General features: G+C 46.3%; 1 protein-coding gene across 1 annotated transcript in view; it reads left to right on the forward strand.

The window, feature by feature from the left end:
• The first annotated feature begins 842 nt into the window (after positions 1-842).
• Positions 843-22630, forward strand: part of LOC144602948 (uncharacterized) — an 80013-nt gene continuing 58225 nt past the window's right edge. Inside the window, exons 1-7 of the mRNA XM_078416070.1 lie at positions 843-994; positions 8706-8969; positions 10808-11083; positions 14532-14807; positions 17896-18027; positions 19722-19751; positions 20457-20554. Coding sequence (XP_078272196.1) covers positions 943-994; positions 8706-8969; positions 10808-11083; positions 14532-14807; positions 17896-18027; positions 19722-19751; positions 20457-20554 — 1128 coding nt within the window. The 5' untranslated portion in view covers positions 843-942. The remainder of the gene's footprint in view (positions 995-8705; positions 8970-10807; positions 11084-14531; positions 14808-17895; positions 18028-19721; positions 19752-20456; positions 20555-22630) is intronic.

Here is a 22630-nt window from a genome sequence, read left to right on the forward strand (position 1 = left end):
GTCAATACTAATATTTACAAATCTCACTCCACCAGGGCTGCATCTACGTCGGCGGCTAGTCGAATGGACGTGCCTATGGACCATATTCTGGCCAGAGCAGGATGGTCCTCGGAAAGAACTTTCCAAAGGTTTTATAATAAACCGCTGGCGCAACCTGCTACATTTGCAGACAGAATTTTAGAGTCTGCAGATAATATTTAATTTGAGCCCTGGGGAGCTCTCTGTTTTTTGTTGTCATTAATAAACCTTTTTTGCTCACAAACAGGTTTCTTGATTGCGATAACATACTTCCTCCCTCTAAGGTCTTCAGACAGTGAGTGAAGCATGAGCTGGTACACGGTTCGGAATCACAGAGCTTTGAAGTCTTCACGTAGTCACTCACGTGACTCCGAAATAAAATAGTAAGATTAAACGAGAACTTACCAGTTCGAAGTTTGATCTGTATTTTATGAGGAGTTACGATGAGGGACTACGTGCCCTCCGCTCCCACCCTCTATTATACAGATCAACTGGTAATTAAGTTCTTATTTTTTCTTTACTATATTTATTTCAATCGTTGTGTTTTTTCTGTGAATCCACACCGCTGCTTTGAAGAATGTCGCGCATGCGTGCTGGACGGGGTCTTCACGTAATCCCTCATCGTAACTCCTCATAAAATACAGATCAAACTTCGAACTGGTAAGTTCTCATTTAATCTTACTATTATCTTATATGTTTCAATGTGTTTTTAAACTGTTTAAGTCTGGGCTGCCCGGTAACTGGTGAGCAGTTACTGTGAAACCTCTCATTGGACGCTTGTATCCGAGTGCCCAATGATTTACTTTCTCTGCTTCCGCATTGAATTTGAGGACTGCGCCATAAAGTGTTTATAATAAAAAAAAATTGTGTTGTTTATTTTTAGTTGGACTCTTCGCCCCCCCCTTGCCCTGCCCGGTTTGGGGAATGTTGCTGCTCCTCTGGACCCTGTGTCTCTGCCTTCCCTGGGTCCGTCCAGGTAAGTGGAGTTTATTCCTCTAACCCCATTACTTCTCCCTTTGGAAAGACTTGAGGCCGAAGGTGCACAAAGACCAAAGTGCTGGAATAACTCTGCGGGTCAGGCAGCAACCCTGGAGAACCCTTGTAAAGATTGATTGTTATGGGGGGGGGGATATGGAGAAGGGGAGAGGCAGGGCAATGCGTGGCAGGCGATAAATAGGTCAACATAAATTTGCGAAAGATATGATCGTAGATTTATGGAGTACGAACACAGGCCCATCCTGTCAATACTGTTTATTGTGCCCCCATCTGTACTGGAGTAATATAGCAAGCAAACAGGCCCTTCGGCGGATCTCCTGCATTCACCGAAGCTGCCCCGTCTAAGTTATTAGACACAAAATGCTGGAGTAACTCAGCAGGTCAGGCAGCATCAAAGATAATGGAGCGGAGCAAGATGGACCACCGTCGAAATCGCGTATACTAAAGCGTAGTACACAACGGAGAGCAAAACCCGCCGATCGCTATGCCTCTCGCAGTCTAATTAGTGTTGCGGGACAGTATGTGTGATGGTACTATTAAAATGCAGAAAAATATCGTCTATCAATTCACATTCTTTTGTTATTTTTCTTTTTAAATGTTTCCCCCCTGCTGAATTTCTCTGATTTTATTCTTTCTTATTATTTTATTCTTTCTGTTTCTGCCCATTTCCCTCCCATCCTTCCCCAGCCCCCTCTTTTGTGCAGTTTCCCTTGTATTGCTCTAACACATACTCGACACAAATATAACATCTATCTATATATATGTATTTATATATATATATATATATATATATGTATTTATATAATATATATATGTATTTATATATATATATATATATGTATTTATATATAGATATATATATATATATATATATATTTATATATATATATATATATGTATTCATATATTATATATGAATGTGTGTGAGAGGCAAGACACAGATAAATAGACCTCAAAGTTCCTTCTCATGGATCAGAAGCAACTTTCATTTAAAGCAACGCTCTATTTCCCTCCTCATCTTATTTCTCACATGATGTACATAATATGATGTACATAATACATAATATGATGTACACAAACCATAAAGGAGAATTGACCTTTATGGCTTATGTATAGGCATATATATATATATATAGATTCTTGTGATTTCCTCTAATTATTTGTTTAGTGACCTTTTTTTCTCTGTGTGTCTGTGTGTGTGTGTCTCTGTATGTGTGTGTCTCTGTATGTGTGTGTCTCTGTATGTGTGTGTCTCTGTATGTGTGTGTCTCTGTATGTGTGTGTCTCTGTCTGTGTGTGTGTCTCTGTGTGTGTGTCTCTGTGTGTGTGTGTGTGTGTGTCTCTGTGTGTCTCTGTGTGTGTCTGTTTGTGTCTGTGTGTCTGTGTGTCCCCGCGTGTCCCTGTGTGTGTGTGTGTCTCTGTGTGTGTGTGTGTGTCTCTGTGTGTGTGTCTCTCTCTGTGTGTGTCTCTCTGTGTGTGTCTCTGTGTGTGTGTCTCTGTGTGTGTCTCTCTGTCTGTGTGTGGGTGTCTGTGTGTGTGTGTGTGTGTGTCTCTGCATGTGTGTCTCTGTGTGTGTGTGTGTGTGTGTGTGTCTCTGTGTCTCTCATATATAATGCACATGGTTCTCCCTAACACGATCACTGTTCTCTCACATACATTTCATTAGGGCCTACCCATACATCAGTGACATCAAACTTATTTCAGAAATCCTAATATTGTGAATAAAAGAACTATGAACACATGTCAAGATATTTTTTCATTCTATATTAGTGTAATAAAATATAATGCATACATACCTACACTGATACTGAAGTGCTAGCTTTAGACATGAATAATGTACATCGCTACCATAGTTTAGTTTTGAATTTAACATATAATTGAGGGGGTTGCTGCAATTTAGTGCTAACCCTCACTTTTGCGAAAAATTAGTTACATGCATTGATCCCTACAACCTGTAAAAATTTCATATTTAAATTCAACTGATAAGTTTGTCAAATAACATACGCACTTTTTTTTGTGATTTATGGATATTTCAAATGTGAATATGTCATAACGACACATTTGTGGGTTAGCAGTATATTGCACTAACCCCAATTTTAAACCATTCAAAAATGAACTTCATAAACAAGGATAACACTTTTTATTTATGTCATTCATGGTAAGGATTTACATCATTTTATGTGCGAGATATACAGGGTTGTACTGTTTCACATATCAGCTAACCAATGAAAATATCAGGTCCTGATTTATACCAGCTCTTCACCTCCCCCCCCCCCCCCCCCCCCCTTGTTTGAAGAAGGTTCCCAGCCTGAAACATCACCCATCCTTTTTCTCCAGAGATGCTGCCTGATTTACTCCACCACTGTATCTATTTGAATTGGATTCATGCTTCTGTACCACATCAGGCAGATTTGGTAATTTTAGTGGCTGTCAAGAGTTTTTAACTAATCAATTCACCAATTCAAATTTTCATGGCTCCATGTATAAAGTTAAATGTCTTTTCAATTATATTACGGTAGAGTTCTATTGTTTGCAAATGCCTAATCTCTGCTTCCATGACTTTTAAAAATAAAACAAAAAGAGATACAGCTCGTGGAGGTGAAATTAAAATTAACAGAGAAAGCAAAGAAGAACAGTTCATTAAATATGATCAATTGGCCCGATACAGACAGAGTGGATCTCTGGTGCAAATATTCAATCAGTAACATCCAAAGTTTAAAGATCATGAAGCAGCAACTCTTCAAGAAATAGTTATAAATGTCAATTTATCCAAGAAGTTGAACAAAAATAATTGTTTGCAAACTTTTTATATACGAAGAAATCGCAGAGAGTTGTCAACACTGCCCAGTCTAACACACAGAATCTGCTTACTAAAATGGCACTGAAATTTACCCATGACCTACTACGGTTTTGGGGGTCGAGTGGTCTATTATCTTTGGGCAGCATCTCGGGAGAGAAGGAATGGGTGACGTTTCGGGTTGAGACCCTTCTTCAGACTGATGTCAGGGGAGGGGGCAGGACAAAGATAGAATGTAGTCGGAGACAGGAAGACTAGTTAGTCTAATTTAAGTTAGTCCCATTGGTTCACGTTTGGCCCACATCCCTTTAAAATTTTCCTATCCACCGACCTGACCAAGTATCTTCTAAATTCAGTTATAATGCCTGCCTCAATTCCCTCCTCTGGCAGCTGCTTCCATTTACTTACCACCCTCTGAGTGAAAAAGATGGCCCTCAGGTCCATATTAATTCTGTCCCCTCTCATCTTTAACATATGTCTTCTTTTTGATTCCCCTACCCTCGGTTAAAGACTCTCTGTATGCACTGTGTCTATTCCCCTCATGATTTTATGCACTCTATAAGACATTGTGGCCTTCCATCGCAGTGAGGAGAGGACTGGAGGAGACTCACTGTGATGGATGTTTCTTTTTTTTGTGTGTTTTTGGGGTTGTGTAATTTGCCTATTTTAATTGCTTTATTGTGTAATCTGCCTAATTTAATGTTTTATTGTTGGACTGTGGGTGACTGAATTTCGTCCAAAAAAATCGTTTTATTGGATGACAAATAAAGCTATCTTGAATCTTGAATCACCACTCAGCCTGCAATCTAAAAAATAAAATAGAAAATGTTGCAAGTACGCAGAGTCATACTGCATGGAAACAGGTTCTTTGGGCCAACTTTCCCAAGGCGACCAACATGCTCCATCTACACTATTCCCAACTTCCTGCATTTGGCCGATATCCCTCTAAACCTTTCCTATCTGTGTACCTGTCCAAAAGTCTTTTAAATGTTGTTATAGTCCTTGCCTCAAATACCCATTTTGGAAGCTTGTTCCATATAGCCATCACCTTCTGCATGAAAAAGTTGCCCCTCAGATTCCTACAGGCACGGTCGCGCAGAGGTGGAGTTGCTTCCCTACAGCGCCAGAGACCTGGGTTCGATCCTGACTATGGGTGCTGTCTGTATGGAATTTGTACATTCTCCCCGTGACTGTGTGGGTTTTTTCGGGAGCTCTGGTTTCCTACCACAATAGACAATAGGTGCAGGAGGAGGCCATTCGGCCCTCCGAGCCAGCACCGCCATTCAATGTGATCATGGCTGATCATTCTCAATCAGTACCCCGTTCCTGCCTTCTCCCCATACCCCCTGACTCCACTATCCTTAAGAGCTCTATCCGGGTCTCTCTTGAATGCATTCAGAGAATTCGCCTCCACTGCCTTCTGAGGCAGAGAATTCCACATTCTTGTAGGTTAATTGGCTTTGGTACAAATTGTAAATTGTCCCTGGTGTGTAGGATAGTGCTAGTGTACTTTGATCGCTGGTCTGCACGAACTCGGCGGGCCGAAGGGTCTGATCCCACTCTGTATCTCTAAACTACGCTAAACTTAAAAAAAGAATTCCCCTCGCACCTGAAGCCTATGACCTCAGCTTCCTGATTCCTATACTCTGGGTAAAAAATCTGTGCATTCACCCCATCTATTCCCCTCACGATTTAGTACCCCTCTTTAAGATCACCCCTCAGCCTCCTGTGCTCAAGGAATAAAGTCCTAGCCTGTCCAACCTCTCCATGTAGCTCAGCCCCTCAAGTCTGAGCAACATCCTCGTACATCTTCTCTATGGTCTTTACCACTTAATGACATCCTTCCTATAGCATCACAAAATGCTGGAGTAACTCAGCAGGTCAGGCAGCATCTCAGGAGAGAAGGAATGGGTGATATTTCGGGTTGAGACCCTTCAGACTTTTTTACACTTCCTTCCTACAGCAGGGTGACCAAATGTAAACATCAGACTCCAAGTACGTCCTCCAACATCTTAGATAACTGGTAATATAACATCCCAACATCTGTACTCAATATAGACAATAAAAGTTGCTGTAACTCAGCGGGTCAGACAGCATAGACACAAAACGCTGGAGTAACTTAGCGGAACAGGCAGCATCGCTGGAGAGAAGGAATGGGTGATGTTTCGGGTCGAGACCCTTCTTCAGACTGAGAGTCAGGGGAAAAGGAAACAAGAAATATAGACGCTGATACAGGGAGATAAATAACAAATGAATTAAAGATATGATAAAAGTAACAATGATAAAGGAAACAGACCATTGTTATCTATGTGCTGGATGAGAACGAGTACAGACAATGAGACTCAACAAGAGGACTTTGAAGCTGGTGTGGCGGGTGAGAGAGGGATGGAAAGAGAGGGGATGCAAGGGTTACTTGAAGTTAGAGAAATCAATAATCATACCACTGGGTTGCAAGCTGCCCAAGCAAAATATGAGATGCTGTACTTCCAATTTACACTTGGCCTTACTCTGACAATGGAGGACATAGTATGACAGAAAGTTCAGTGTGGGAATGGGAAGGAGAATTAAAGAGTTTGGCAACTGGGAGATCAGGTAGGTCCAGGCGGACTGAGCAAAAGTGTTCAGCGAAATGATCACCCAGTCTCCATGGCGCCTTTGCACTCATGTGGCGCCAAAATGAGTTACAGACACTGAGACTCACCAAGTCGACCTTGTCTTGTTGTTAAGTCTGAAGAAGGTCTTGACCCGAAACGTCGCCCATTCCTTCTATCCGGATTTGCTGCCCGTCGCACTGAGTTACTCCAGCATTTTGTGTCTATCTTCATTGTAAACCACCACCTACACAAGACCACTTTGATACTACTACAATGACTTGGGTGGGGGAAGGACAGAGAGGGAGAGGGGTTGCAAGGGTTACTTGAAGTTATAGAAATCAATATTCATAACGTTGGGTTGTAAGCGGCTTCAATGCTCAATACCGTGACTGGGTGAAGGCCAATGTACCAAAAGCTTTTTTGACCACCCTACCTGTGATGCCACTTTATGGGAATTATGTACCTGCCCATCGAGTTCCCTCTGCCCCACAACACTCCCCAGAGGCCTGCCATTCATCGTGAAGATCCTGCCATGATTGGACTTTTCAAAATGCAGCAAATTGCATTCTACTAATTTATTTACCAACATTTGGTTCATTATCTTCTCTGCCTTGGAAATTTGGTTCTTTACCCAGATTTTCTTAAATGTTGTGAGAATCACCCCATCAGGCAGTGTCTTCCAGATTCCAAACACCCTCCAAATCCTCTCTGAAGCTCTTGCTCCTCATCTTAAACCTAGGCCTCCTAATTTAGAGTCTTCATTATGGGGAAATATTTTTTATTTCTTTTTTTCATATTTCAGATACAGCGCGGAAACAGGCCTTTTCGGCCCACCAAGTTCGCGCCGCCCAGCGATCCCCGCACATTAACACTATCCTACACACACTAGGAACAATTTTTACATTTACCCAGTCAATTAACCTACATACCTTTTGTTTCTTACTCTCCACCCTATCTATGCCTCTCAGTATGTTGTACGCCTCCATTAGGGTTCTTCCAACGGAGATGAAACGCGGCCTGTCCTCCACAGATACTGCCTGACCCACTGAGTTACTCCAGCACTTTGCGTTTTGCTCGGGATTCCAGCATCTGCGGTTCCTTGCATCTCCATTGAGATGAAGGCGTTCATTTCTTGAGCTTTCTCTGTCCGTTAGGTTGGATAAACGTGGATTGATTTCTCCGAAACAGTGGAGGTTGAAGGGAGGCTTGATAGAAGTATAAGAAATTATGATGCATAGACAGGGTAGATAGTCAGAACCTTTTTCCTAGGGTTAAAATATCCAACACTAGAGGGCTCAGCCATAAGATGAGAGGGAGAAAGTATAATAGACAATAGACAATAGGTGCAGGAGTAGGCCATTCAGCCCTTCGAGCCAGCACCGCCATTCAATGCGATCATGGCTGATCACTCTCAATCAGTACCCCGTTCCTGCCTTCACCCCATACCCCCTCACTCCGCTATCCTTAAGAGCTCTATCCAGCTCTCTCTTGAAAGCATCCAACGAACTGGCCTCCACTGCCTTCTGAGGCAGAGAATTCCACACCTTCACCACTCTCTGACTGAAAAAGTTCTTCCTCATCTCCGTTCTAAATGGCCTACCCCTTATTCTTAAACTGCGGCCCCTTGTTCTGGACTCCCCCAACATTGGGAACATGTTTCCTGCCTCTAATGTGTCCAATTCCCTAATTATCTTATATGTTTCAATAAGATCCCCCCTCATCCTTCTATATTCCAGTGTATACAAGCCTGGAATGAAGATGTGCTGGACAAAATTTTTACACAGAGGATGCTAGGTGCCAGGTACACACTGACAGGGGTGGTGGTGCAGGCAGAAACGATAGTGGCATTTAAAGGCTTTTAGATAGGCACTTGTAAGTGCAAAGAATAGAGGGATACTAGACCAAGTGGACCCGTTGGGCCTAAAACCTCTCCTGCATTGATGCAGCACCCCCTCCTTGCCTCCTCCCTTCGCGTCCCTCCTCTTCCCCCCTCCCCCCATTAGCACCAAAGGGATGACGGTGAGTAAGGTGGGCCTAACATTGTTGCGCTATCGTGTACCGTTTTGGCTGTAGTTCAAGAACATACAAACAAACGAGAGTTTTAGTATATAGATGGACCATGTGCATGCAGATTAGACCAGTTCAACGTGGCATCATGTTTGGCATCATGTTCCTGTAATGTACTGTTCTATGTTCCATGTTCTTTTACCGATGAGTGACGGGCAGGGGATGGAGGAGAGGAGGTGTCTGAGAGGCCGGCACCATGTTATCTCATTCTGAGGTTGTGTTGTGATTTACAGAGACTCACTCACTGCAATATTACTACACCACGATGTTCAGGAGTGCGGACTTTCCTGAGTTTGTGCACGTCGGAGTTTTGGATGACGTTCAGATAACCTACTTTGACAGCAAAACCGAGAAGGACATTGCCCGGCAGCCTTGGATGGAGAGAGAACTGGGAAGTGACTACTGGGACATGGAGACCCAGAGATTGATCAATCGACACAAGTTGCACATGGCCAATGTCCAGATCGCAATGCAACGATGTAACGGCAACAAGACGGGTGGGTGTATCCTTTGTGCTCGATTCACGCTGCATGCGACGGGCAATGGTGTGCACAGACATGTTGGCCGTTTAGTTTAGTTTAGCCATACAGCGTGAAAACAGGCCCTTCGTCCCAGCAAGTCCGCACCGCCAATTAACCCATAAACCTGCACGTCTTTGGAGAGTGGGAGGAAACCGAACGTCTCGGAGAAAACCCACGCATGTCACAGGGAGAACGTAAACTTTCTCTGCCCTTCTCAGTTTATTAACTTCCTTCTTCGAGCAGGGTGACCAAAACTGAACAGACCCCTCCAAATCAGCCATTCTAGGATTGCCAGCATAATCAAGAATGAGTCTCACCCCAGTCACTCCCTCTTCTCCCCTTTCCCGTTAGGCAAGAGGCACACCTCCTGATTCAGGGACAGTTTCTTCAAAGGCTGTTTAGAGACAATTGTGCCATGATATCACCAACTAGAAAGCTGGCCTGAGTCACCACCTACTTCATTGGAGACCTTCAGACTATCTTTAATTGGACTTTATTCACAAAGTGCTGGAGTAACTCAGCAGGTCGGGCAGCATCTCGGGAGAGAAGGAATGGGTGACATTTCGGGTCGAGACCCTTCTTCAGACTGAAGAAAGGTCTCGACCCGAAACGTCACCCATTCCTTCTCCCGAGATGTTGCCCGACCTGCTGAGTTACTCCAGCACTTTGTGAATAAATACCTTTGATTTGTACCAGCATCTGCAGTTATTTTCTTATACCATTTAATTGGACTTAACTGGTCTTTATCTTGTACTAAACATTATTCCCTTTATCGTGTGTCTGTACACAGTTCACGGCTTGATTGTAATCATGTATCGCCTTTTTGCTGACTGGATGGCATGCAAGAAAAAGCTTTTCAATATACGTCAGTACTCTAGAGGTGGATAAAATCGTGAGAAGAATAGTTCGGGTAGACTCACAGAGCCACTTGCCCAGAGCAGAGGAATCGAGAACCAGAGGACTTAGGTTTAAGCTGAAGAGGGAAAGATTCAATAGGAATCGGAAGGGTAACTTTTTCACTCAAAGGGTGGTGGGTGTATGGAATGAGCTGCCAGAAGAGGCAGGTGATGCGGGGACTATTGCAATGTTTAAGAAACAATGTGATGGACAGATGGATAGGACAGGTTTAGAGGGATATGGACCAAATGCAGGCAGGTGGGGCGAGTGGAGATGGGAATATTAGTCGGTGAGGGCAAGTTGGGCCAGAGGGCCTGTTTCCATGCCGTATGAGTCTGTGACTTGACAATAATAATAAACAAAACCAGGGGCCACAGTTTAAGAATCCAGAACCAGGGGCCACAGTTTAAGAATCCAGAAGCAGGGGCCACAGTTTAAGAATAAGGGGTAGGCCATTTAGAACAGAGATGAGAAAAAACTTTTTTAGTCAGAGAGTTGTGAATCTGTGGAATTCTCTACCTCAGAGGGCAGTGGAGGCCAATTCCCTGAATACATTCAAGAGAGAGCTAGATAGAGCTCTTAAGGATAGCGCAGTCAGGGGGTATGGGGAGAAAGCAGGAACGGGGTACTGATTGAGAATGATCAGCCATGATCACATTGAATGGCGGTGCTGGCTCGAAGGGCCGAATGGCCTCCTCCTGCACCTATTGTCTATTGTCTAAAACTAAAATGTGCCTCACCACCATTTTGTACAACTGTTGGGAGTGCAACGGGATGTTGAGTTCTGTGCTGAGTTGGGCCAGTAATGGGTGGGTAATGGTGGGTGATACCCATCTTGTAGATGCCACCCCTGGGTTGGTGGATGTAGACGATGCGTGTGAGTTTCGGGCGGCTTTTGACGTCCTCTCCATGTCTAGAGATGAACTACCTGCAGTACACGTCTGGCTGCAGCATCACGGACAACGGGGAGGTGAGCGGGGTGCGCCAGTATGCCTTCAACGGCGAGGACCTGATCAGCTTTGACTTCCAGCAGTCCATCTGGGTCACCGCCTCGCCCTTGGCCTTGAGCACGAGGGACAAGTGGAACAGCGACACGGCCAACAACGTCTACAAGAAGCATTACACCGAGAAAATCTGCGTGAAATGGTTGAAGATATACCTGGAGCACGGACACGCCGCGCTATCTCGCAAAGGTAGGTCATTCCATGCTGTATGAGTCTGTGACTTGACAATAATAATAAGTCAATAATAAGCTGAGGGCGTGCAGCGTAGGTTTACTAGGTTAATTCCCGGAATGGCGGGACTGTCATATGTTGAAAGACTGGAGCAACTAGGCTTGTATACACTGGAATTTAGAAGGATGAGAGGGGATCTTATCGAAACGTATAAGATTATTAAGGGGTTGGACACATTAGAGGCAGGAAACATGTTCCCAATGTTGGTGGAGTCCGGAACCAGGGGCCACAGTTTAAGAATATGGGGTAGGCCATATAGAACAGAGATGAGGAAAAACATTTTTAGTCAGAGAGTTGTGAATCTGTGGAATTCTCTGCCTCAGAGGGCAGTGGAGGCCAATTCTCTGAATACATTCAAGAGAGAGCTAGATAGAGCTCTTAAGGATAGCGGAGTCAGGGGGTATGGGGAGAAGGCAGGAACGGGGTACTGATTGAGAATGATCAGCCATGATCACATTGAATGGCGGTGCTGGCTCGAAGGGCCGAATGGCCTTCTCCTGCACCTATTTTCTATTGTCTATTGTCATGCTGTGCCAGCCGCCGTTTGCCCCTCCGCCCACCAATCCTGTCCCCCTCTTGTCCCTCCCACCTCTTCCTCTATCAATCTGAAGGGTCTCAACCCGAAATGTCACCCATTCCTTCTCTCCAGAGATGCAGCCTGTCCCACTGAGTTACTCCAGCATTTTGTGTCTTACCTCCTCGATCACCCTTGGTCACCAGGATGGGAAGCCACACCCATTTCTGATTGTCCAAAAGCCACACTTGCTGGGGACCTGCATTGTCTACCCCCCAACCCCCTTGCCGCTTGGCGTGTAGACCCTTATGAGGTAGGGTCCCGACCCTAAACGTCGCCGATCCATTCCCTCCACTGATGCTGCCTGACCTGTTGAGTTGCTCCAACACTATGGGTTTTGCGTCGAGCCCCAAACTGCCTTCATGGATGACTCCACGCTCTCCCGCTGTCTCCCTCATGATATGGTAACCGCTTCCCCACCCCAACACACCTGGGTGATGGGGCCCCTGTCTCCTAACACTAGCCCACTGAGTTGTAATGTGTGCTCAGCCTTCATCGGTCAGGGCATTGGGCATAAGAGTCAGGAAGTCATGACGCAGCTTTGTAAAACTTTGGTTACGCCGCATTTAGAGTTTATGGTGTGCTGTTCTCGTCGCCCCATTACAGGAAGGATGTGGAGGCTTTGCAGAGGGTACAGAAGGGGTTTACCAGAATGCTGCTGGGATTAGGGAGTTATAGCTATTAGGAGAGGTTCTACATCGGCGAGACCAAGCGCAGGCTCGGCGATCGTTTTGCTGAACACCTTCGCTCAGTCCGACCGTCTTAATCTTCCTGACCTCCCGGTGGCTCAGCACTGCAACTTGCCCTCCCATTCGCAATCTGACCTTTCTGTCCTGGGCCTCCTCCACTGTCAGAGTGGGGCCCAGCACAAATTGGAGGAACAGCACCTCATATTTTGCTTGGGTAGTTTACACCCCAGCGGTTTGAACATTGCCTTCTCTAACTTCAGAGAGTTCCTGCTTTCCCTCTCTATCCCCTTCCCAGTTCTCCCACCAGTCTTACTTTCACCGACTACATTCTATCTTTGTCCGGCCCCCTCCCCTGACATCAGTCTGAAGAAGGGTCTTAACCCAAAGCATCACCCATTCTTTCTCTGCTGAGATGCTGCCGGAGCCACTGAGTTACTCCACCATTTTGTGTCTATCTTCGCTAGAAGGACAAAATTGGATTGTTTTCTCTGGAACGCTGGAGGTTGAAGGAAGATATGATAGAAGAATATAAAATTATGAGGGGCATAGATAGAGTACAAATTCAGAATCCTTTTTCCATTTTGTAAATGTCAAAAACCGATGAAGGTCTCATTTGGAGTATCTTCACTAAGGAAGACACCCAACAATCTCCCAGATGTTCTAGTGGACTGAGGTCCTAGGATGACGGAGGAACTGAAGGAAATTCACATTAGGCAGGAAATGGTGTTGGGTAGACTGATGGGACTGAAGGCTGATAAACCCCTAGGGCCTGATGGTCTGCATCCCAGGGTACTTAAGGAAATGGCTCTAGAAATCGTGGACGCATTTTTACCGAAGCCAATTTAAAACTGAGGTGAGAAAAAACTTTTTCACCCAGAGCGTTGTGAATTTGTGGAATTCTCTGCCACAGAGGGCAGTGGAAGCCAAATCACTGGATGGATTTAAGAGAGAGTTAGATAGAGCTCTGGGGACTAGTCGAATCAAGGGATATAGGGAGAAGGCAGGCACGGGTTATTGATTGGGGACGATCAGCCATGATCACAATGAATGCTCGAAGGGCCGAATGGCCTCCTCCTGCACCTATTTTCTATATTTCTAACTATGTTTCTATGCCATTAGCTTTCTTCACTGGGTGGCAGTGTTAGCTGCGAGGAGGATGCTAGGAGGCTGCAGAGTGACGGATAGATTAGGCGAGTGGGCAAATGCATGGCAGATGCAATATAGTGTGGATAAATGTGAGGTTATCCACTTTGGCGGCAAGAACAGGAAAGCAGAGTATTACCTGAATGGTGACCGATTGGGAGAAGGGGAGATGCAACGTGACCTGGGTGTCATGGTGCACCAGTCATTGAAAGCAAGCATGCAGGTGCAGCAGGCAGTGAAGAAAGCGAATGGTATGCTGGCATTCATAGCAAGAGGATTTGAGTTTAGGAGCAGGGAGGTTCTGCTGCAGTTGTACAGGGCCTTGGTGAGACCGCACCTGGAGTATTGTGTACAGACACTCCAGCATTTTGTGAATAAATACCTTCGATTTGTACCAGCATCTGCAGGTATTTTCTTGCAGTATCTCTAAAGTCTAATGAGCTTGTCCAATATTTACTCAAGATTCCCCTGTCTGTGGTTCCCTGCAATTCCATGTAGGTTAATTGACTGGGTAAATGTTTAAAAAAAAATTGTTCCTAGTGTGTGTAGGATAGTGTTAATGTGTGGGGATCGCTGGGCGGCGCGGATTCGGTGGGCAGATTCTAAATCTAAATCTAAATCTAGCTTGGGCAAGTTGGGCCGAAAGGCCTGTTTCCACGCTGTATCAATCTATGACTCGATGGCTCTACTATTCCGCTATTCTGGGAAGTGCAGATGTACTTACAGAATATTCCGGTTTTAGGTTTATTTTAGTATAAGAAAATAACTGCAGATGCTGGTCCAAATCGATTTATTCACAAAATGCTGGAGTAACTCAGCAGGTCAGGCAGCATCTCAGGAGAGAAGGAATGGGTGACGTTTCGGGTCGAGACCCTTCTTCAGACACTCCAGCATTTTGTGAATAAATACCTTCGATTTGTACCAGCATCTGCAGGTATTTTCTTGCAGATTCCCCTGTCTGTGGTTCCCTGCAATTCCATGTCTTTTTCTTTTCTCCCAGATGAACCAGATGTGACAGTCTACTCCAGGAGTTCTCCCGATAGTCAGAAACGCGCTCTCCATTGCCTGGCCACTGGCTTTTTCCCGCAGGCCATCAACATGAGTTGGTTCAGGGAGGGGCAACCTGTCCCCGCGAACAAAAACTCTGGCGTTCTACCCAACCACGATGGCACCTACCAGATGAAGATAACTCTGCTGATGGCGCCTGCAGAGAGTCGGGAGCACGCCTGCCGCGTGTGGCACAGCAGCAAGCCCGAGGAAATGGACGTTGTCTGGGGTAGGAGATGAATGAAGAACGACTTGTAAAACTGTAGCAACACGTCCCAACCTCCACACTCAATGAAAGAGGCAAAGTGCTGAAGCAACTCAGCTGGTCAGCCGGCATCTCCGGACAACACGGATAGGTGACGTTTTGGGTCAGGACCCTTTATCACACTGAAGAAGTCTGAAGATGGGTCCCGACCCGCAACGTCACCCATCCTTTTTGTCCTGAGTTGCTCCAGCGCGTTGTGTCTATTTTTGGTATAAACCAGCATCTGCAGCTCTTTGTTTTTTACATTAAGTGCTGGAGTAACTCAGTGGGTCAGTCAGCATCTCCCGCAGAACATGGATAGCTGACGTTTCGGATTGGGGCCCTTCTTCATTCTGAAGATGGATCCCAACCATAAACCTCGTCTAGAGTCTGAAGAAGGGTCTCAACCCAAAACATCGCCTTTCCATGTTCTCTGGAGATGCTGCCTGACCCATTCAGTTACCCAATATTTTGTGTCATTTTTGTAAACCAGAATCTGCAGTTCTATTTTTGTAAACCAGCATGTGCAGTTCCTCTATCCTCACTGCCGTTACCGATGAAAGTCAGAAGACCCCTTCACCACCATGACTACCTCTGATGGACACAAAAAGCTGGAGTAACTCAGCGGGACAGGCAGCATCCCTGGAGAGAAGGAATGGTTTGCCGTTTTGGGTCGACACCCTTCTTCAGACGAGTCAGTGGAAAGGGAAATGAGAGATACAGACAATGATGTAGAGAGATATAGAACAACTGAACGAAAGTTATGCCAAAGAGTAACGATCATAAAGGGAACAGACCATTGTCAGTTGTTTGATGGGTGAAAACGCGAAGCTGGTGCAACGTGGGTGGGGGAGGGATGGGGAGAGAGGGAATGCCGGGGTTACTTGAAGTTAGAGAAATCAATATTCATACCAGTGGTATGAACGTCACCCATTCCTTCTCTCCAGAGATGCTGCCTGTCCCGCTTAGTTACTCTAGCTTTTTCGTGTCTATCTTCGGTTTAAACCAACATCTGCAGTTCCTTCCTGCACGCGACTACCTCTGATGCCACTTTCAGGGAACTATACAGTATATCCATTCTCTAAGGTCCCTGTGCTCCACCACACTCCTCGAGATCCCACTGTTAACCTGCGAAAGTGCTGCCCTTGTTTGACTTCTCAAAACTTGTCTGAATTAAACTCCATTTGCCATTCCTCGGCCCACTTGCCCAGCTGATTAAGATCCCACTGTAATTCTTGATAACCAAAAGATTATTTTAAAAAATGCTATAGGAAACTGAGGGGCAACTTTTCTACGCAAAGGGTGGTAGGTATATGGAACGAGCTGCTGGTGGAGGTAGATGAGGCAGGTACTATCACAACATTTGAGAAACATTTGGACAGGTACATGGATTGGACAGGTTTAGACGGATATGGGCCAAATGCGGTCAGCTGGGACCAGTGTGAAGGGGCGTGTTGGCTGCATAAGGAAATTCGGCTGATGGGCCTGTTTCCACGTTACATGACTCTCTGAGTCCAACCATCTTCCCTCTCTACAATGCTACCTACTTTAGTGTCATCTGCAAACTTACTACCCATGGCTTGTCCATTCTCATCCAATGTGTAGGAAGGAACTGCAGATGCTGGTTTAAACCGAAGATGGACACAAAATGCTGGAGTAACTCAGCGGGACAGGCAGCATCTCTGGATAGAAGGAATGTGTGATGTTTTGGGTCGAGACCCTTCGGCCCGAAACGTCACCCATTCCTTCTATCCACAGATGGTGCCTGTCCCGCTGGGTTACTCCACCAATTTGTTTCTTCATTTTCTTCCAAATCGTTAATAGATATTAAAATCGGCAAAGGGCTCTCGGCACCGATCTCTGAGGCAAACCACTGGTCACGGGCTCCAGTCCCAATAAACCAACCTAGCACCATCTCCAGCTGCTTCCTATCATCGAGTAAATGTGTATCCAGAGAGGTCAGGAGGGTGGGATTTAGTTTAGTGCGGAGAGCCACACTGCATTGGTCTCCAAATTTGAGGAAGAATATTCTTGCTATTGAGGGCGTGCAGCGCAGGTTTACTAGGTTAATTCCCGGAATGGCGGGACTGTCATATGTTGAAAGACTGGAGCGACTAGGTTTGTATACACTGGAATTTAGAAGGATGAGAGGGGATCTTATCGAAACGTATAAGATTATTAAGGGGTTGGACATGTTAGAGGCAGGAAACATGTTCCCAATGTTGGGGGAGTCCAGAACCAGGGGCCACACAGTTTAAGAATAAGGGGTAGGCCATTTAGAAACAGAGATGAGGAAAAACTTTTTTAGTCAGAGAGTTGTGAATCTGTGGAATTCTCTGCCGCAGAAGGCAGTGGAGGCCAATTCTCTGAATACATTCAAGAGAGAGCTAGATAGAGCTCTTAAGGATAGCGGAGTCAGGGTGTATGGGGAGAAAGCAGGAACGGGGTACTGATTGAGAATGATCAGCCCATGATCACATTGAATGGCGGTGCTGGCTCGAAGGGCCGAATGGCCTCCTCCTGCACCTATTGTCTCTTGTCTATTACAGCATGGAAACAGACCCTTTGGCCCACCGAGTTCACGCTGACCATCTGTTCACCTGTTCACAATAGTTCTCTGTTATCTCATATTCTCACCCACTTGCTACATACCAGGGTCAATTTGGGGAGGGCCAATGAACCTACAAACCCGCACGTCTTTGTTGGGATGTGGGAGGAAACCGGAGCACCGGACGATCCCATGCGTTCACATGGAGAACGAGCAACTCCACACGCAGGCAGCACCGGTGGTCGGGATCGAACCTCGGTCTCTGGCGGTGTGAGGCAACAGTTCTACCCGCTGTGCCACTCTGCCGCCCACCCATCCTCCACTCAACCCCACTACCCCATTTCACCTGTATCCACCTATCACCTGCTAGGCTTGGTCCTGAGGTCGGGGTCGAACCCGGGTCTCCGGTGCTGTAAGGCATCAACTCTACCAGCTGTGCCACCTCTGGGTAATGGTTTGTTACGCTATGTGGGCTGATTGAAAGTTCCCGTCCGCTGATCTTGCGATGACTCTCTCCTTGTTTAGACCAAGGTGGCCGTGTTCCTCTGTGGCTGGCGGTCCCAGCTATGGTGCTGTTTCTGGTCGCACTGGGGGCTGTTTTCTATTTCTGGAAGCAGTTCTCTGGAGTGGTGAAAGGCTCCTGCTGTTTTGGCAAGGGTAAGGACTGCATTGCACGAACCGTTTCGCCAGCGACAGTCAGGGACAGGCCGCTCGCATTCCGAGTACGGTCATGTTAACCTGAAGCACTTGGTGTAGTTTAGACATGCATCAAGGAAACAGGCCCTTCGGCCCACCAAGTCCGTGCTGACCATCGATCACCCGTTCACACTAGTTCTATGTTATCCTATTTCACATCTACTCCCTACACACTAGGCTGGGGGGGGGGGGGGGGGGGGGGAACACACACAATTTACAGAGGGACAATTCACCTACAAACCTGCACGTCTTTCGAGTGGAGGAAACCGAAGATCTCGGAGAAAACCCACGCAGGTCACGGGGAGAACGTACAAATTCCGTACAGACGGCGCCCGTAGTCGGAATCTAACCTGGGTCTCCGGCTCTGCATTCGGTGTAAGGCAGCAACTCCACCGCCGTGCCACCGCCCATTTAGTTTAACCACATACCAAGGAAACAGGCCCCTCGGCACACTGTCCACGCTGACCATTGATTACACCAGTGCTATGTTATCCCATTTCCCATCTACTCCCAGCACTAGAGGGGCAATTTGCAGATGGACAATTAACCTACAGACCCACACATCTTTGGGAACTGGGGGGAAAGCTGAGCCCACAGGGCAAACCCACGCGGTCATAGGGAGAACGTGCAAAATCTGCACACACGGGCAACACCTGTGGTCAGGATCGAACCCGGGTCTCTGGCACGGTGAGACATCGGCTCTACCCGCTGCACCACTGTGCTGCCTCCGCCTGTGTGTGGAGATTCTTTTGGTTGCGATGCTCTGAGCCTCAAAAATGCACAGAAAACGAGCACTGAAAATGAGCAATACCCTCTCAGAGGCGTAGAGAAAGTAAATAGAGCATTTTTTAACCGAAACATAATTCTATTCAATTATTTACACGAATAATATGTACAATACAAGACAATAGCTACAAACCATAGTGCAAAGTAAAACAAATATTCCTAAATATACTGAAAACTAAACAACTATATCACAATCCTCGAGAAGGATACATTCCACATCCCGCGGAGCCTAGCGGCCCCGGAAATCCCCCAGGGTGCCCGTGGACAGCGTGTAGCAGCTCTCTCGTACCGCCCGAGCGCGGACGTAACCCTGGAAAAGGGGCAGGCAGCCGGCTCGGGCAGAGCCCTCTTCCGCCTGGCGCCGTGACTCGCGGATGGCTAGATTGGCCAGGCCCAGGAGCGACCCAACCAGGACATCTTCAGCCCTGCCCTCTCCCCTACGCACAGGGTGTCCACAGATGACGGTGGTGGGTGTGAAGTGCAGCCAGAAGGCGAGGAACAGCCCCTTTAGAGATTGGAACAGGGGCTGCAACCTCACACACTCCATAAATATGTGGAGTGTAGACTGGTCCAGCCGTTGTATGGGACACCTTGGTTCACTCTGTGCAACCGTGCAGCTGTTGGTTCTCTGGGCAACAATGCAGCACTCAATCAGTTCTCTCATTCCAACAGTGCAGCACTCGTTCCGTTCCCTGTGCAACTGTGCAGCGCTCCCTCTCTCTAATATCAGCTGCAGTTTAACCTCAAGGAAGAATTGTCCCAGAATATGATGTGCTTGTTCTTGTGGAAGCACTTTGATGCGGAGCCCGTGGCAGTGTTTCCGCAGTGACATTTCTCAGCAGCTGACTTGTGCCTTTTCATTTGTTTAGGATCCAGTGGGGCTGACTCTTCCTCATCAGGTAAGTAACATTGAACGGACTCGTTAGACTAGGGCAGGACTTGGTGCTGAATGTAGCTCCCAGCATGGATCACAATAATGGAACATGGGGCATAGAACAGTACAGCACAAGATTGGGCCCTTCAGCCCACAATGTCTGTGCCGAACATGATGCCAAGACCATTACTTATCTGCCTGCCTATAATCCATATCCCTCCATTCTCAATGTATCCATATATTTATTCAAAAGTCTTTTAAATGCCACTTTCCCATCTGCTTCAAACATCTTGGCTGTTCGTTCTGGGCACCCGCCACACTTTGTGGGAGATGGGTTGAGGGGAGGCTGAGAAATGCGGCAGTGGGGAGAGAGAAGGACATGGGAAGGTGTTTAGTTTTGGGATACAGCATGGAAACTGGATCTTCAGTCCACGGGGTCCACGCCAACCATCGTGCAGCGTTCACGCTGGTTCCACGTTACCCCACTTTTGCATCCGCTCCCTGACACTGGGGGAAATTAACCTACAAACCCGCACGCCTTCGCGATGTGGGAGGAAACCCACGTGGTCGCTGGGAGGACGTGCAAACTCCTCACATGCAGCACCCGAGGTCAGGATCGAACCTGGGGCTCTGTCACTGTGAGGCAGCAGGTCTACCCGCTGCGCCAGTGTGCTGTCTTATCATAGATTTTGCCTGCAATTTCCACTCACCTTGTTACTCTCTGTCTTAGGTTCTGCCAGCAGTCAGTCTTTGCAGCAGAATGGACCAGCAGGAGGAGTTGACAGGAACGAGAAGGAGAAAATGCTTCCGAAGTCAGTCTCCCCAGTCTGAAGAAGGGTCTCGATCCAAAACGTCATCCCATCCTCCTCTCCAAAGATGCTGCCTGTCCCGCTGAGTTACTCCAGCATTTTCTGTCTATCCCCAATCATGGATCTGCTTAATTGTACGGGTGCCCTTTCATTGCAGCGGATGATTCTTTAGACTTTAGAGACACAGTGTGGAAACAGACCCCTTCGGCCCACTGAGTCTGTGCCGACCAGCGATCACCCCGTGCTCGAGCGCTATCCTACGTGCTAGGGGCAATTTACAAATTTGACTGAAGCCAATTAACCTACAAGCCCGCACGTCTTTGGAGTGTGGATGGATACCGGAGCACCCGGAGAAAACCCACACAGTCCCAATGAGAACGTGCAAACTCCGTACAGAGAGCACTTGTTGCCAGGATCGAACCTGGGTCACTGGCGGTGTAAGGCAGCTACTCCACTGCTGTGCCACCGTGTTGCCCTGACTGGCATTAAAAAAAAACCCCCATCATGTGTTCGCAACACAATTGTAAAGATACGTTTCAGGTTTATTCTTATCAGGGTTATCATTTATAGTGCATGCCTTTTGTAAAAATCCGTTGTAAATATTGTTGGCAGCTTTGCTGCAAATGCCAATGGGAGCTCTTAATGTTAGTGTTGTGGTGACGCTTTGGAGATACCTTGCACCTTCTTTACTGTTCTATCTACTTCTGTTGCCACTTTGAAGGAACTGTGGACTTGGCTCCAAAGATCCCTCTGCGCATCTGTCAGTCCGTCCTTCCCTTCAAAAAAAGATTTCCTTACTCCACGTGCCCCACCTGTGTGCTAATACAATGCAAAGAAAGGCTTTTGTGAGCAAGGATCAAACAAAAAGTGCAGATGCTGCACGTCCAAAATAAAAATGGGAACCACTCAGCAGGTCAGTCAGCATCCACGGATGTTGTAGATAGGTCGCCTTAGTTTCAGAAACATTTTAAAGACCAGTGATCACTGCTGCCCTGTGGACTGCAAGCTTTGTGCCAGGCCTGAGCTTTTTCACAAGATCGTGTCAGAGGACCAGAATTAGGCCATTGAGCCCATCAAGTCTGCCCCACCATACATTCAATGGTGATCTTTTCTCCCCTCTCAATCCCATTCTCCTTTCTTCTCCCTGTAACATTTGACACCCTTACTAATCAAGAACCTATCAATCTCCACTTTAAAAATATCCAATGACTTAGCCTCCACAGCCACAGATTATGTGGAAAATCTGTATTCCACAGATTCACCAGGATAAAGAAATTCCTCTTCATCTCCATTCTAATGGCGTGTCCTTTTATTCTGAGCCTGTGCCCTCTGGTCCTAGACTCTCCCACTACTGGAAACATCCTCTCCACAAGCACGCTATCCAGGCCTTTCAATCTCAGATATCACTTGTACTTTTCAAAACTCTAAGTTTCCCTCCCTCCTGACTCTCGTTCTCAAGAAGGGTCTGAACCCGAAACGTCAGCTGTTCCTTTTCTCCAGAGGCGCTGCCTGACCTGCTGAGTTACTCCAGCATTTGTGCTTATCGCTTTTTCTCAGTTCCACAATACAGTAAAATACCGATTGTCCACTCTCCAAAGATTTGGAAATCCTGGTAGTTCACATGAGGCAGAAGCTGACTCCCTTTCTCCCTCTCACACCCTGGAGCCCAGTTCCACTAATCCTATAAAACGCTTGGGTCTGCTATCAAAACTCCTTTCAAACTCACCAGAGTCTGTTTCCTGTAGTCTTAAGATCGCCTGTTTTTGCGGTAAAAATTATCATACAATGTATAAAATGTTTAAGAATATCTTTAATACAAATGTATTAAATGGACGATTAAATCGCATTGAATGGATTTCGAAGGGCTGAATGGCCTACTCCTGCATCTATTGTCTATTGTCTATTGTCTAGAATACTATTTTTTTCTATTATTCAAGATTCAAGATAGCTTTATTTGTCATCCAAATTGGACGAAATTCAGTCCAACAACAAAAGCACTAAATAGGCATTAAAATTACACAACCCCAAAAACACACAAAAAAAGAAACATCCATCAAAGAAACATCCATCACAGTGAGTCTCCTCCAGTCCTCTC

The sequence above is a fragment of the Rhinoraja longicauda genome, chromosome 19 (assembly GCF_053455715.1).
Source record: "Rhinoraja longicauda isolate Sanriku21f chromosome 19, sRhiLon1.1, whole genome shotgun sequence".
NCBI classification, from domain to species: domain Eukaryota; kingdom Metazoa; phylum Chordata; class Chondrichthyes; order Rajiformes; family Arhynchobatidae; genus Rhinoraja; species Rhinoraja longicauda.